Here is a 17,018-nt window from a genome sequence, read left to right as displayed (position 1 = left end):
ATTAGATCTGATTTGTTTATTTCTGTTTTATTTCTATTGCCTTGAGAGACTCCTTGTATCTTATTTATTTTATACGTAGTAGTTTGTACCTCTTAACACCCTACCCATATCTTGCCCCTCCCCACTTCACTCTCTCCAATGGTAACCACTGGTTTGGTCTTTATGAGTCTGTTTCTGTTTTGCTATATTTATTCATTTATTTTTTAGATTCCACATGTAAGTAATAGCATTCAGTATTTGCCTTTCTCTAACTCACGTATTTCACTAAGCATAATACTTTCTTGGTCCATTCATGTTTTTTTGTGCAAATGGCAGAATTTCATTCCTTTTTACTGCTGAATAATATTCCCATGTGTGTGTTTGTGTTTGTGTGTGTGTGTATGCATCTGCATGCTACATCTTTATTTTACCAGGGTGGTGATAGATGGAAAGATGAGGGACTGGAAGATAGAAGACTCTTTAGGAATGATTTTTTTTAAAGTCCGAGAGCATTAACAGTGAGAACCCAGGTTAAGGCAGTCTTGGTAAGAATGGAGATGTATGTATCCTTGCAAGAAAAAATTCTGAGGTAGAAATGATTAGAATCAATGATCTATTGAATTTTAAGGATGAAGAAGAAGGAATAATTAAGACTTACCCCCAATGTTTTGAGAGTTGTTAGCTTTCATAGTTAAAAGTGGCATCATTAGCCAAAAGCTATACACAGAAGAAAGAGCAGATCCAGAAGGGTAAGGCAGCTTATTCAGGTTTTAGTCATAAGTGACTTAGTCATAAGCAACTAAGAGGTATCCAAGGAGAAAAGTCTAGGAGAAGTTGGGTATATGGTTTTGGAACTGAGGAGAGAGGTATGAAGGAGAAATAGATGGGATCATCCAGTGAAAGTATGCTGAATAAGACCAAAAATAGCTGAGACAGAGATCCAGAAAGAATGTTTTTCCTACACATGTTATTCTAATGTGCCTGTGTCAGACACAGAGACTTAGTTGTAGTCGTTTAAAGAAATTGGGAGTTTACTATCTCCATAAAAAAAAAATAAATAAATCCAAGAATGGGCAGTTCTGAATGTCAGCTTCACAAAGTCATCAGGGAATCAGGCTCTTATGTCTTTTGCTTTATTATGCTTGGCTTCTGGTTTCCATTTTTATTAGTATCAAAATAAGTCTCTTGCAAATGCTTTCTCTTACATATTATTGCCAAGACTTCAGTTATATGGCTATGTATAACTGCAAAGGACACCACAAAATGTAAAATTTGTTTGTTTGTTTCTGTGTGTTTTAATCTAGGCATGTTGCTTTCCCCAACTAAATCAGAGTTTTATTTCTATGAAGAGAGCATAGTTATTGGGTGACAACTAGCAATTATACCATATCCCTCTATTATGACAAAAGTCACAGCAGTACTCATATATATTCTAATTATCTGCTTTTTTATACATTTTCTCCTTTAGACTATAAAGTCCATGAATATTTTTGAATGATTGAAGATACAATAGCCAGTAACTAGAAACACAGAAAATTCAGGTTAACTGAGCCTTAAAGCACATATTGGATTTTACATTTATAAGGTATCTTTACATCTTTTCTGAAGCAGGATCAGTAATATGGTGAAAGCAAAAATTAGGCCATAGTGGGCTGAATAATGAGTATGCAGTAAGAGAGAAAAGATAGTAGCTTACACTAGATTTTCCAGCAGTTTGTAGTTGAAAGGAAGGAGAAAGTCGGGGTTGGGGAAGAGACTGAGACAGACTTGGGCAAATGGAATTGCTGGAAGCTTCTTCTTATTACTCTTTTTTTCCCTTTTTTTTCGTTAGCATTTTACTTATGTACTTTTTAAATGGTAGTAATTGAGCAAATGTTTACGTAAAGAGCAAAAAGCCAGAAAAGAATGAATCTGTAAGGATTAAGACTGTAGCTGATAGAATAAAATCTTAAGCAAGGGAGAAGGAGTAGAATTAAGATAACAGGTAGAAAGTGTAGATTTGGAAAAAAAGAACTTTTCTCCTGAGCAACAGATACAGATAAATGAAGAGAAATGAGGATATAAAAACATTTAGATACAGATGAATGAGGATATAAAAACATTTAGATACAGTCATTTTGGTAAAATGGGAGCAGTAATTTCCCATTAAGATTAAGACTTGAGTGCTCTATCCACAGTTTTATTTTGGCAAAAGAACAAAGTAAATATGTCCATATATTCAAAGACTTTCCAGTATTGCTTAGAAGAGAAAATAATCTAAGTTAATACCAATGATTTGAGATAGTAATCAGATATAGTGTATGCTAGACATTATTCTACCAGTGCTGAGCTCCAGGACATTGCCTGGATTATGCAAACTGACTCAGCTTCATTTTATCCTTCAGTCACATGAAAAGGAAGCCTTCCAATGGCTATCCTCTCTCACAAAAAGGGGGAATATATAAAAGCTTAACTGAAAAAAATGATAGCAAAACACAGTGAAACCATGTAATTAAACTTACTGTTGCAGATCATTTTCCATAGGCTTCTTGACTTATTAATGTACTAATTAGGAATACATTACAAATATAACTCTAAGAAGATTAAAATGTACCTGGGTTACCTAAGGGCATTCCAATAAATTATCTGTCAATCGTTCTTCTAGCGTCCTTAAGCATGGTGCCAAGTGCGGAAGATATTTTACCTTGTGAAAGGAGTCTTGCTATAAAGAAATAAATATTCTTATATTCTAGCCTATGTGTGTGTGTGTGTGTGTGTGTGTGTGTGTATATATATATATATATATATATATATAAAGTTTAAGAGAAAAAAATCAAATAATTAAAATTGTTTTAAATTCTTAAAATTACTCTTTCCCAAAGTGTTATGCTTCTAGGCTAGCAATTTTTTATACTACCTAAAGCTGATTAATTACATAATCACCATGTTTTGTGCATTTCCTTTAATGTGTTTAATTGTGCTGTCTTACCCTGAGCAGGTGTGCCAAAGCCACAATTTTAAAAATTGGATAAATAATAAAACTAATCAGTCAGGGGGGGAGAGATCAGCACGATGGAAAATCTGCCAAACAACAGCACTTCAGCTTTAGCTGAAATCAAGGGGCAGTGCGCATTCAACTAGGAATGATAGGGAACAGTAACAATGCAGCTATTGACTGAAAGAGCCACTAGGGCCTGCAGAACGCAGGCAATGGATTGCATACAGAATGATTTAGTAGGTTAATGTGCTTGCCATGTTAAGACATTAAGGGAATTAGTTAATGAGCTTTCTGAACCTGCTGCAGTCATTGGTAGTCATCAAGAACACTGGGAAAACTAAAAGAAGATTTGGAAAATCACCTGAAGTATTTAGAGATTTATAGAAGGACTAGGAGATGTATGAAATGGAATGGGGAGAGATGAAAGAAATGACGAAGGGGAGAAGGGCGAGGAGAAAAAGTAAAGAGAAGGAAGAAGACACCTGGCCAATAAATTTAACTCTCAAGAATGTTGGGAGTTTTCAGTTTGTTTTTAATGCTGAATAGGAGGGAAATGGAAGTAATAGACCTTAGTAATTCAAAGAATATATTTTATTTTTTTGTTTGTTTGTTTGTTTTGTTTTGTTTTTTGCGGTATGTGGGCCTCTCACTGTTGTGGCCTCTCCCGTTGCGGAGCGCAGACTCTGGACGCGCAGGCTCAGCGGCCATGGCTCACGGGCCCAGCCGCTCCGCGGCATGTGGGATCCTCCCGGACTGGGGCACGAACCTGTGTCCCCTGCATCAGCAGGCGGACTCTCAACCACTTGCGCCACCAGGGAAGCCCAGAATATATTTTAAAAACAAGAAAGGGTGTGGGGGTATTGTCTTTTTTTTTCTTTTCTTTTTTTTTTTTTCGTTGCAATGTAGTAAAGTAGTCTATGAAATTCTCTTAGTATTTAGGTAAGCTGATATCACAGTGGATTAGATTTTCTTGACTGTGCTATGCATCTGGTTGTAATAACACTTGAAGGAATCTTATAATCTCTTCATGTTATAACTAACTCAAATTAGCTCTACAATGAAATAGGTCAAGGACTTTCAATGACTTGCCTTAGTGCATGACAGTATCTAAAAGCAGAGTCAGGGCTAGAATCTAATTCTCAAGTTCTTTACTCCATCACTACTGAAAGTAAGCTCTGTAGCCTCCGAGTGGGGTTAGCGGCAAAATGGCAGGAGGTGGTCTTGGTATACTCAGCTGGGATAGTTGCTGTGGACATCAAGAGATAAGGAATTATTTTTTAATTGGGGTATAGTCATTTTACAATGTTGTGTTAGTTTCTAATGTACAGCAAAGTGGAGTTCCCTGTGCTATACAGCAGGTTCTTATTAGTTATCTATTTTACACATATTAGTGTGTGTATATATATATATATATATATATATATATATATATATATATATGTCAATCCCAGTCTCCCAAAGATAAGGAATGGTTTTAATAGAAAGATTTGGAAAACACTGACTTGAACACAGTATTAACTGATAAAAATGATGACTTAATGTTCTCAGATTTTTAAGAAAGCCTGACCAGAACACATTCTTCATCTTGAACATGAGAAGCTAACAGGAGGGAAAACTACTGGACTCCAAATTAGGAGACCCAGATTGTAGTCTAGATCTCTTTGGGTTTGTTTCTTTATCTATCTCTTAAACTAAGGTTTGGAATTAAATGAGCTCTATGGTTCCTTCCAAGTCAGAATTTCTGATCTTATTCTCTTTTGTACTGAATATTTAAATTTCTTTCTCATTCCATCTTCTGTATATTCTGTGGCTATTTTATTTGTGATTATCATGGGGATTATGTTTAACATCCCAAAGTTATGACATTTTAACTTGAATTTGTAGCAGCTTAAATTCAATAACATACAAATTCTTTCCTCCTTAACAGCTCTATTCTCCACTCCTTTCAGTTGCTGATGCTACAAAATTACATTTTTATACATTGTCCAAAAACATAAACAAATAAAATTTTTAATGCATTAGTGTCTTAAATTATGTAGAAAACAAAATGTGGAGTTAAAAACCAAAAATACATTCATACTTACTTTTAGACTGATAATTGCTTTTTTAAAAAAAATGTTAGCTTCTTAAATCACATGGAAAACAAAAAGTGTAGTTGCACACTATTGTTATAATAATACTAGCTTTTATAATTGCCCATGCATTTACCTTTACTGAGACCTTTATTTCTTCATACAACTTTGAGTTACTCTCTAGTGCCTTTTCATTTCAACCTGCAGGACCCCTTTTAGCATTGCTTTCAGGGCAGGTCTAATGGTAGTAATGAACTATTTCAGTTTCTGTTCACCTGGGAGTGTCTTAATTTCTCCCTACTTTTGAAGGACAGTATACTGGATATAGTATTCTCAATTGACAGTCTTTCTTTTAGCACCTTGAATATATCATCCCACTACCCTCTGGTCTTCAAAGTTTACAGTGAGAAGTCTGATTATTATCTTATTGAGGATTCCTTGTAGTTGATGGGTTGCTTCTCTCTTGTTGCTTTCACAATTCTCTTTTTGTCTTTGTCTTTCAACAGTTTGATTATAATGTGTCTTGGAGTGAGTCTCTCTGTTCATCCTACTTGGAGTTTACTGAGCTTTTTGGATATTTATGTTCATGTCTTTCATCAAATTTGGGAAGTTTTCAGTCATTATTTCTTTAAATATTGTTTCTGCCCCCTTTTCTCTCTTCCTCTGGGACTCTCACAAATGGGTATGTTGGTCTGTTTGGTAATATCTCACAAGTTTGTTAGGCTCTTCTTCACTTTTCTTCAATCTTGTTTCTCTCTGCTTCTCAGACTTGTTCATTTCTTTGTACTATCTTCAAGGCTGCTGATACTTTCTTCTGCCTGCTCAAGTTGGCCTTTGAATCCCTTTAGTTAATTTTTCATTTCAGTTACTGTATTTTTCAACTCCAGAGATTCTTTTTGGCTTCCATTTATTGATATTTCTGTTTTGTTCATACATCATTTTCTTTCTCCATATCTTTCTCTAGTTCTTTAAGTATCTTTAAACCAGTTGTTTTAAAGTCTGTGTCTAGTAGATCTGCCATCATGTCTTTCCCAGGGACAATTTCTGTTTTTTTTTTTTTTTCCTTTGAATAGAACATACTTTCTTATTTCTTTGTATGTTGTGTGCTTTTATGTTGAAAACTAGTCATTTGAATGTAATTTTGCAAATCAGATTCTCCTTCTTCCCCAAGGGTTTGCTGTGTATGTGTGTGCTTGCTTTTGGTTTTTTGTGAGGTCTTTTGTTTTGCTTTTTGATTATTGCAGTCTATCTCTGTGTCAGTGATCAGCCTAAAGTGTAACCTGGCGGTCTTCTCAGGTGTTTTATGAGCCTGTGCCTTCCCCTGGGTATGTGCAGTGACTTTCTAATTCCCCATGTATTTGTGGTTAGTTTTGAATGTTCTAATCTTCAGTATCTGGCTTCCAAAAGAGGAAAGAAAAAAGAAAAATGAGGGTAAAGACAGGTGCCCCTAGAAGTCACTTGAGCCAGAGTGGAAAGGGCTTATAACAATGAGGGTAGGTGCAACAACAGTGGCCTCTGCCACTTTGTCTGTACCTTTGTGATGAGAAGCAGCACTCAGGGATAAGATCGCAGATTTCTGATATTGAGACAGCATACTTTTTCCACCCTAGCTCTCATAAGTTGCATGCAAGCTACTACAGGAACATGTGCACGGCTGCCTGTCAAGTGGCTAAGGAGTGGGGGATGGATAGCTGCTACTGTGCTAAGAGCTGAAATTGACATAAATTAACCATAATGTACCTTCCAAAACTTCCTCTGGAAGTTGGATGCCTTCAGTAGACTCCATTGTTCCTAAATAGTTACATAAGTCAGATTGGACAATTGTACGGTACAGTTGTGGTCTGTGTGGGGCGACAGATTTTTGGTGCTTCCTATTTCACTATCGTTTCAGAATCTTCTCATTTCCTTTTGCTCTCACTTTCTCTTCCCAGTTCTTATACAGAATTTTCCTCTAAGCACCAATTGCCAAATTATAATATGACATAGCAAGATGTTTTATTTTTACTTGTTTTAATAAAAGACTGCTACTGGAATTTTGCTTAAACAATATCCATCAGTGAGAATGAGATCAGATGCTTTAGGAGTTACCTGTTAATTTTAGACCTAGAGAAAAGTGAGAGATGTGTATTAAAATGGTGCAATATACTGTCCATAAGTATAGGATTGATTTGACATGGCTTTACTGAGACTGCTGTGGTCTCTCTCACAGAACAGCAGTGATCCATTTTGTGAAATTTTCTTTGTGAAGTTAAGAGATGGAGAGGATAAAACGTCTGGATAATGCATATACACACACACACAAAAGTTAAGAAGAAAAGAAATGGAGGGGGAAAAGGAAGAAAAATATAAATGTGATGTGAGAGTCTCTACTGTTAAATTTACTTCTTATAATTGTTGCCATGTTCTTATTGTATGTCAAATAGTTCTATATTATTAAAAAGGAAAATACTGGAAGAATTTAAAATTTAATGGAAAAGACTATTTCTGTTTTAGAAAAAAAAGAATTACCTTAATTGTTAACAATCCTTAGAAAAGACGATAAGGGGCTCATTATTTCTATTGTGTGCTAAACAACCTGAAACACAGAACTTCAGAGAGGTGGGAAGAGAGGCCTTGAAAGCGAGCGTGATGTATTTGACAGCTGTAGGATGGTGCCAAATTCCCCATTAGACAAAGTGCAGCTGAAGGAAAAGAGCAGAGCTGGATGCAAACATCCTGATGTTCACTTCATCCTGAGTTCAGCTGCAAGCCAGGGAGAAAAAGCACAGAAGAAAAGGGGAGAGAAGGAAAAATCAAGGAGCTGAAGATTCTAGGACAGCAAAGTGTTGGTGTCAAAACCCATAAAGGCATGGGCAAAAGCAGACGTGACAGAAGTGAAAAAAAGGCACAAGGCAGTATGGATGGCATTTGCAAAAGTGGTCATTTCAGTCTGTGATTCATCTCATGCTGAATTTGTGCCTGTTGATGCAGATTATGAAGTAATAGTAGTTACATTTACAAGATAAAAAGTTCCTGTGAGGGTGTGTTTGCGTATGTGTGTGTGAAATCAATACATTTTCCCCTTTTCTTTTCTATAAATTTATTTATTTACTTTATATATTTTTGGCTGCGTTGGGTCTTTGTTGCGGAGCACAGGCTCTAAGCGCACGGGCTTCAGTAGCTGTGGCGTGCAGGCTCAGTAGTTGTGGCTACGGGCTTATTTGCTCTGCAGGATGTGGGATCTTCCCAGACCAGGGCTCAAACTTGTATCCCCTGCATTGGCAGGCGGATTCTTAACCACTGCACCACCAGGGAAGTCTGACATTTTCCCCTTTTGATTCCTAAAGTCTGAATAATATTAATAGCAAATCAATAACTGTGAATAAAAAATACTACACATTGACTTCTGTATCTGTTTATTCCAGGATTTCTCATCTTTGACACTATTGGCATTTGGGATTTAGGGCTAGATAATTATTTGTTCTGGGGGGCTGTCCTGTGCATTGTGAAATGTTTAGCAGTATCCCTGCACTCTACCCACTAGATGCCAGTGCCCACCCCATACCCTCTCACTCAGTTGTGATAACCAAAAATGTCTCCAGACACTGCCAAATGCAAAATTGTCCCTGGTTGAGAACTAGTGGTCTAAGGGAAGATAAGAATTAAGGGAATAGTGCTGCTACTGATGTTGTTACTCCTGCCAGATCCCTTAACCTGGTAGTTCTCCTATCTTCCAGCTGCTGCAAGTTCTGGCTGCTGACATCTCACAGCTGCTCCCCTCTCTGGATAATTGTTTTCAGTCAAGCAGGAATCACCCTGTCTGGTTATGTACCACCACCACACACACACCCCCCCCCCCGCATGCCTGGAAGCCTATAGCCAGTGACTGACTTGAGAGGAGGATACAAAAGTCCAGGTTCCTTGCCTCAAGATGGAATCAACTCTGCTGTGCAGTTTCACAGCCCCCTGTGCAATCAGGCCAAAGCTGGCCTCTGGTTGATACTAGTAATGTTATTTAGCTTTACCCTCACCCACCCTATTCTTCTTTCTTTCTTACCCTTTTTCTGAGGACAGACCTTCAGTAAACCACATGCACAAATTCCTTTCAAGCTCTCTTCGTAGGTACCTACTCCAGAGACAAATGATAGCATCACTGTGTCCTTTACTGTCAATTTCTTTGCATATAGAAAAGAGGTGATAGGAGAATTTGCTGAATACACCACTCTTATTGACACATTTGTATATATTCTCTTATCCTCTCAACAGTGCTACAAGTAAACTTGTAAACTTGCCAAATGTTATATGGTTAGTAAGTGATAGAGTGAAAATGTGAATCCAGGCTCTGGTTTCAGAGCTCTTTGTGTCACTCTGCACTAACATATATTTATTCTCACGTTGCTGCCCTGAAACAATATGGAGATGAGTCAACAATCCTTGTTCTAAAGGAATTCAGTTGAAAAAAAAAAAAAACAGCAAAAAAGAAAAAAAAGTTAATTTTAGGATATGCTAACTCACAAATAGAATTTGTATTCCTCATGCTTCTGAAAAGTTTTAGCAGTTTTATAAATCAAGAAAAATATAAGAATTCAACACTAAAACTTAAAACATACTTTAAAGAATATTTTTTTAAAAAACAAAGAAATGTGTATTACCAAGCTTTTGGCTAAATTGCTCTAGTTGAGTATATTAATCTGGAAATTAAATAAGTAACTGTATTATATAGTTTTCATTGCTTGATGATAAGCAGCACAGAAATTTCTTTAGAGAGAAAAAGGTTATCAGGCTTTAAATTTACAAAGAAATGTAGTGTGTGTGGTTATTATTTGAGTAACAATTGATAATGTAATGAATGATGTCCTAACCTAGGGGTCTGTAAAAGACAGAAATGTTCAGACAGACGTTTTGTAATACTGACCCTCAATAAACCTAAAGTTGCCACATAAAACCTCAATTTAGTCAAGGCTTTTCAGCAGGGAGTTAGGATAATATGGTCTGGAAATGCTGCTTTCGGATGTTGTAGCTGATGACAAAAATAATGCTCTGACACCCCAAGGGAAACAAATGCATTAAGTCATCTCTTTGCAACATTAGATGTCTCAAGAAAGTTTCTGGTCAAGGCCTGGGTCACAGACAATTCATGGTTGAATTTTATGAAAAAGCTCTGTGCTTATTCCAAAAGGTGCATACAGTTTAGATATCACTCATACATTGCAAACATTGAGCAAGTACTGTGTATATGTGTGTGTGCTTTTGTGTGTGTGTGTGTGTGTGTGTGTGCGCGCGTGTACACATGCATGGTATTATTGCTAATGACAAAATTGACATCCTTTTATTTATTTAATTTTTTTTTTAATAAATAAATCCATGTATTGTTTAGGGGGTATACTTCTCTGTCAATGACAGATAGATGATAGGTTTGATAGATGATAGATATTATACAGATCTCAAAATAACTGACACACATATCTCCCAAACTCTGCTAAAATACACAGCTTATTATGGTATCAGTCTTCACTAGATTACAAGGTTTAGAAGCTGCATTTGATTTAAAAATAGTTTTTGAAAAAATATATATCCCAAATATTAACACTATCCTGGAGTTAGAAAAACTGTAAATTTAGAAAAACTGTAAATGGGGTGATAAACTGAGGTACCAGCAGTGAGATAAGGCCTTTTAAGTCTGGGAAACTACTTTCTGCGGTCAGAGTAGAGTGTGGTCTAAGAGACCTCCAGAAAAATGACTGCTCCAGCTACCAAGTCAGCATGTTGAGATACTGAAATACTCAAATCTGAATAAGGGCCAACCCTTAAGATTAAACATTTATTTGGACGAGCATCTTTCAGCAGGAGTGTGGGAAGAGGATATGTCAAGGAAGGGGTATCAGGCCCCCTGTCCCCGGCGAAGCCTCATGCACTCTCCGAACAGACCGATGAAGCAAGAGCTACCCAGGGGGAACAGACAGAAGACCCGCCCCACCCCTCCTGAGTCGGGGAGGAGAGCCTGGGTTTCCATTCAAGTCAGGGAAGCCAGGAGGGACGTTCTCATTATGTAGCTTGCACATCACGATGCTCAAAGCACTTCCCAGGAGAAATCTAATCCATGCTCGAGGCTCCCCCTCTGGAAGCACAAACTTCATCCTAACCAGAGGGCAGGCATTGTCCAGGTGTCACTGCTCTGCTTACAGGATGAGGAAATGCAGCACAGAGACATCCTGCCTCTCCAAAGGAGTTGCTGCCTGCCTCTGCCTGCTCTCCCCCTGGCAGAAGCAGGTGAGCCGAGCTGGTCGCCTCCCAGTGTATCACCAGCTAGAGAATTACCTGATGGAAAAGCTCCTGTTGCTGGAACAGACACATATTTTTCAATGTTTCAAGAATTATCTCTTCTCGGCCAATGTTTTCAAAATTGGTTGGCCAGTCAAATCTGGACCAAGCTGAAAGGTCGTCTCAGGGTCTCCATACAATTTAAGGTCTTCTGTAACTTACAGGATTTATATTTCCAGTGATACTACTTTGTTTCTAGCTACTTGAAATGAGTTTTTACTTACGCTTGAGAATCATGAAAACTTAAGAACAATAAAAAGGTTGTCACCTTACACAAACACAATCTGATTAGGTAGATCCCAGTCCAGTTCTGAGGTCAGCTATAGGGTTAGGTGGGTGTGGACAGTATATGGGCCCCACAGTTTGACCAGTATCCCTGGGGAGTTGTCACCATAGTAAATTGTTTTAAATAAGTTTTTTTTTTTTTTTTAAACCAAGTCCATCAAGTGACACAACTTTTATCAAGTTGATAAAAGTCTGCTGCCCTCAGATCCAATCTCTGTCCACAATGGTGCGGAGGTCGGGAAATGGCACCCTGTGTTCTCAGGCTGACTCCAGACCCTCAGCCCATCCTGCTTCTGCGATGGCTTCCTTTGCTGCCGCTACAATCATTGCTGCTACTTCAAGGACACGGCTCCAGCAGCTTCATCACTAGGCACAGTGAGATCTTCTTCACATTTTAGTGTCCTGGACAGGGGTATTATTCTCTGTCTTGGGGACCTCACTGCTAGTGTCCGGCTGGACGTGGTCAGTGACAGGGTCACAGCCTGGCTCGAGGATGGTCCCGTCATCTTGCTTTTCCTTGCCAGCCCCCTGCTCAGAACTGTGGTCGCCCTCCCCTCCTCCAGGGGGGCTTTGGGGGGTCTCCTCCCCCAGAGCTCCCTCCTCCAGCCCCTCTGTGTCTCGGCTGCTTTGTTCAGGCTCCTCCTCTTCGCTGGCCGCCCTCTCCTTCACCTCCGTAGGCTCTTCCATCTGCCCTTCAGCCGGTTTCTCCTCCGTGGGGCTCCCACCCCCGTCCTCTGCCTCTGGGCTGGAGGCTCGGGCTGGACGTTGGCTGGCCCCCTCCTCGGAGCTCCCCACGGCCTTTTCGTGCTGCTGGGCTACCCTCAAAGCCCTGCCCTTCTCCTCCTGCTTCTCTGTCCAGCTGGGCGTCCTCCTCAGAGGAGGGGATCCTGGGGTCTTGCTCTTGGCTAGGAACACCTCGTCCCCATTCTCTTCCTTGGCACCATTCTCCTGGGAGGACTCCTCGGCCCTGAGCCCCCCCAGGTCCGCACAGTCCTCCGACTGAGACCTTCGGAATCGCCTGGAGGGAGGGCGCCTTTTTATGGAGCCCCTTGTCCGCACCTTATTGTAAGAGGGCAGATGACTGCCCTCAGGAGGCTGGTCAAAGCTGACGGGCACCTCCTCCGGCTCGCTGGCCCGAGACCACACGCCAGGGCTGCTGGGGGTAGAAGGCGGGCTGTGAAATGGTGACACCATGGCCTTGAGTCCAGGACTCTTGGGTGAGGCCCCAGGCAGCAGGGCCGCTGGATCAAAGACTAAATTGGCCTGGAGCTTCTCGATCAGAGGCGAGCTCTTCACCTTGACTTTAGGAGAGTGGCTTGCATTGGGCGGTGACTTCTCTTCACCATTCTGGCCCAGCTCTACCCTGGGGGGGAACAGAGAGAGGGAGCAGGGCGGTTTCCTTCTTGTTGGCTTACTGGCTGGTGTCTTTGCAGCGGCCGCCTGCTCCCTGAATCGCCCGGCCAGCTGGGCCACCGAGGGGGGCGCTGAGTCGTCCACACTGGCGTTGGTCTCTGCCGGCCTTTCCTCCATGTCCTCCAGGTGCCGACTCGGCGGCGGCCGCGCGCGCTCGCTCTGGCCGGGGCTCGCGATCCCCGCTCTCCGTTCGGCTCCCGCCTGGGCCGGGTTCGGCTGCGGCGGGCACAGCGCAAGTGGGCGGCTGCGCGCCCGGCTCGCTGGCTGCGGGATTGCTCGGGCCGCCCGCGCCCTGCGCTAGAGAACGAGGAAGGACGACATCCTTTTATGAATGTTTTAGGAGCTTCACTTATACTTTCGAGCAGATGTAGAGTACAGATTAACTCCCCTTTGCACAAAAATAAATCATTTTTAATCTAGACTCAGGTTCTGCATCAAATAGCATAGAAAAGAATATCTATAATGGAAAAAAGAAAGTTTTTCTAGTCAACAACCCTGAGTTAGTCCATTTAGGTTAGATTCTGCTGTCACAACAAATGGTTCCCAATTCTCAGTGATTTGAAACAACAAAGTTTTTACTTTTTGGTCACTTTTAAGATTGATACAAGTTGTTAGGGAGCTTTTACTTACATAGTTAATCAGAAAGAGTGTTTATGTACTTTCTCAAATCTCACTGTGAGACCTCCAACATCTCTGTACTAGGAAACGAAAGGCTAGAAGTGTTGCTCACTGGCTGATAAACACCTTCCAGGAGGGAAATAAAATACTGCATGTAAGGTCTTAGCATAGTGTTTGGCATATAGCAGGTGCTCATTAAATATTAACTGGTGGCAGTAATAGTAGTAGTAGCAGTAGTCATAATATTAGCTAATGTGGGCTAATGATAAGTTTTCATGAAGTGATATTATTTATTGATGTGTTTCATCTAGTTATAAATGTTTATTTCAAATTACATTTAAGGAGAAGCCTAGGAAAACGTTCTCCTTTTAGTGAGATAATTCCTCGGCATATCGTAAGACTGCTTATTGCCCATCCCTTTTTTAGCAGTGGCATTTGATAAGGGCTTTGAGGAAGAATAATTATCTTTGCTTCTGAGCCAAGGTTAGAGTTTGGTCCATGCAAGTCTGATGAGTATTGGAAGAATTGTACAAAGTACAGCTTAGGCTATCCTTGACTGCATTCAGCATAAGATAAACGATCTTCAGGTAGACATTTGGACTGTAGTCTACTTGTTGCCAATGCAAATGGAGACATTTAACTCTTAGACTTTAAGAAAGATTGGGCACAGAAATATTTTTATTCAACATTAGAATGTTTATGCAAATGTCATATGTTCAGAATTATTCAATTGCAACACAGAGTAGAACTTAAGCCACCCCAAATTTCAGGGGAACTGTTTTGGCAAGACCAACATTTCTGATAGCATGGGATTTTAAGATGTTGGGCAGAGGACGTTAAGTCAATATGTTACAGAAATGCTTAAGAGTAGCACCAAATTAATAAACAAATACGTTTTAAGCAATAAATGACCAAGATCTGCAGCAAAGAAAGCACTCTGATTTGTATAGTCTGAAGAACTTCACAGAAAATTTGAGCTAAATAATAAAAAAAAATTGGAAGAATTTGGTTAGGTGGAGAGAAGAAAAGGTCTATGAAACTGAGCTGAAATTATGAATTGCTCTAAAATGTCAGATAATTTAATAAATGCTAGATAAATAATAAATCAGGAAAGGCATGTCTGGATTAAGAAATAGTGTAAGTATAAACCCCTAAACATTTTCCCTGCATAGCATGTGTGTGTGTGTGTGTGTGTGTGTGTGTGTGTGTGTGTTGTGTGAATGAATGAATGTGAATGAGAATGAGAGAAAGACAGAGATAGAAACAGAGACTGACGAGGACAGAGAGAATGAACCATATGACTAGGTCTCATCAAGCTAAAAACTTCTGTGACTCTAGATTTTAGGGAATAAATGGTGGTGTGTGCGTGTGTGTGTGTGCATGCAGGTATAGCTCATATATGTAAACCATATATGTAATATATGGATGTCTGTGTATGTACATGAAACTGAGTGCTCATTAATGCTAGGTATTGCCCTAAATATTTGAAATGCATTTGCTTTCATAGTTTTTATCAGAAAGTTTTATTGCTATTTTATAGATATGGAAACTGAAACTTAAAGAGGTTGAACAACTTCTCCAAGACCACAAAGCTGTTAAGAGGCAGGGCAAGACTTAAACCCAGTCCTCTGATTCTAAAGCATAAATAAGTAATACTAAGTTGCCCAGCAATGCACACTGAAGCTGTAGTGAAAATGGAAAATTGAGTAGATTCGGGGTCCATATCTCAAAATGTGAGCAGATGAGGCACTTTTTTAGGACAAGGTGCTTATTCTTCACTTCTGTGATAATCACAAGAAGAATAATGATAGCAACAATGATAACCATTTATTGATCTCTTAATAATGACCAGATATTTTAAATCCCTCACATATATTCATTATTTTATATACAAACAATGCTCTGAGGAAAGTCCCACTATTATTTCCATTTTAAAATGAGAAACTAAGGCTCAGAGAGCTTAAGTACAACGAGGGAGATCTCTTTCTTCCTCTCTGCCACCTTCATTCTCTCATCTAGGAGGGGCTCCGCTGCCCCCAGTGTCCAGTGATAGTAGCTTTGGGGTCACAGAAATAAAATCAGAGTCCTTCTTCATCTTTCCGCCTGTTCACATAATGCTATCCCATATTTCCAACATTGTATTATGAAATAGCCAACCCTGAGTACACTGGAGTCATCCTCATTGTCCTTTACACACTGTCCTTTCTGGAGTGGAACTTGAAACACAGCACTTTTAGAGCTCAAAAGTATTACATCTATTCTCCATGAGCTCTTAATCAAGTCCGTCCAAGGAAAGGGCATTACCCTAAGGCATTTCTGCACATAGCCAGCCATTAAAGTAAAATTAAAACTAACATGCTGCTGCACGTGTCAATGCCAGACTTCAAAGGCAGCACTAATTACTTATGGTCATGACAACATCGAATCATTTTTCAGAATTGGGCCAACAATAGCCTTTGAACTTTTGTTCATTTCTATGCTATGTCTCACTACATGTACCTGCCTGGTTGTTACTCTACCTTTTTGACCTTTATTTAGTCTCTTTTGAGTTTTAAGCAATTACTGAAGTCTATGAAAAAAGCCTCCCCTTTGTACTATTTAATTAAATTAGACCTCTCATTTGAGCTCTTGCTGAGTCAATATTTAATTCCTTGTCTGTACCCCTGGGACAACCTGCAACATTCCATACGCCAGCTAAATGGCTTAACATGCACGGACATATGAGCCGAATGCCTTAGTTTGCATTCTCTTTCCCTGCACGATATCCAGGGGACGTCTGCCACCTCAAAACTCCTTCACTTTGCCTTCCCCTTTAATTGTGCTCCTCCATGGTTTACCTGGCAGTTCCTTTTTCTGGATGATAAATTATGATGGCACAAAAGGAAGAGCAATCCTCGGCATTATCTCACTGATTTTGTTTGTAGAGCTCTTTCTCTAATGTAGCATTTTCAAATAGGTCCATCATACATCTCATCTGCTTCTCCACCTGCGGGCACCAGCCCTGCCAAGTGAAGTGTCATCAGTGGCATACTTTTGCCTAATGGCATTAAGTGCCTGGGAGTGAGCTGCAAAGAAATGGGAAGGTGATGAACAAAGCTTCAGTACCAGCCCAGTTTGCTTATACTTTGGAGGGGTCAGTGTAAATATTTGGACTGTGGTCTATGTTGGGAAAAGCAATTTGAAAGCTGAGAAATATGGTCTACTAATTCATACAAGGGGACTTAAGAATCTGCTCTTGCCAACCTTTCAGATTTAAAGGGCTTCTCAAGTAAAAAGGATTTTGTTTTAGCCATGATCTCTGGGGACGTATACCAAGGGCCTTTGCCTAAATATGAAAATACATACATATGTACACATATACTAGCTTTTTTTTT

The 17,018-nt window shown here is 39.7% G+C and overlaps 2 protein-coding genes across 2 annotated transcripts in view; one reads left to right on the top strand and one right to left on the bottom strand.

Moving 5' to 3' along the window:
- Positions 1–17,018, top strand: part of LOC101279843 (catenin alpha-3) — a 758,807-nt gene that overhangs the window by 703,699 nt on the left and 38,090 nt on the right. The window lies entirely within an intron of this gene.
- Positions 10,802–13,338, bottom strand: LOC101280519 (capZ-interacting protein-like). The gene has a single exon (XM_033407648.2). It carries the CDS (start codon positions 13,141–13,143, stop codon positions 12,001–12,003), a length of 1,143 nt encoding a protein of 380 aa, XP_033263539.1. The 5' UTR covers positions 13,144–13,338; the 3' UTR covers positions 10,802–12,000.

The sequence above is a fragment of the Orcinus orca genome, chromosome 14 (genome assembly GCF_937001465.1).
Source record: "Orcinus orca chromosome 14, mOrcOrc1.1, whole genome shotgun sequence".
In the NCBI taxonomy this organism is placed as follows: Eukaryota; Metazoa; Chordata; class Mammalia; order Artiodactyla; family Delphinidae; genus Orcinus; species Orcinus orca.
This window is presented reverse-complemented; position numbering and strand designations above follow the sequence as displayed.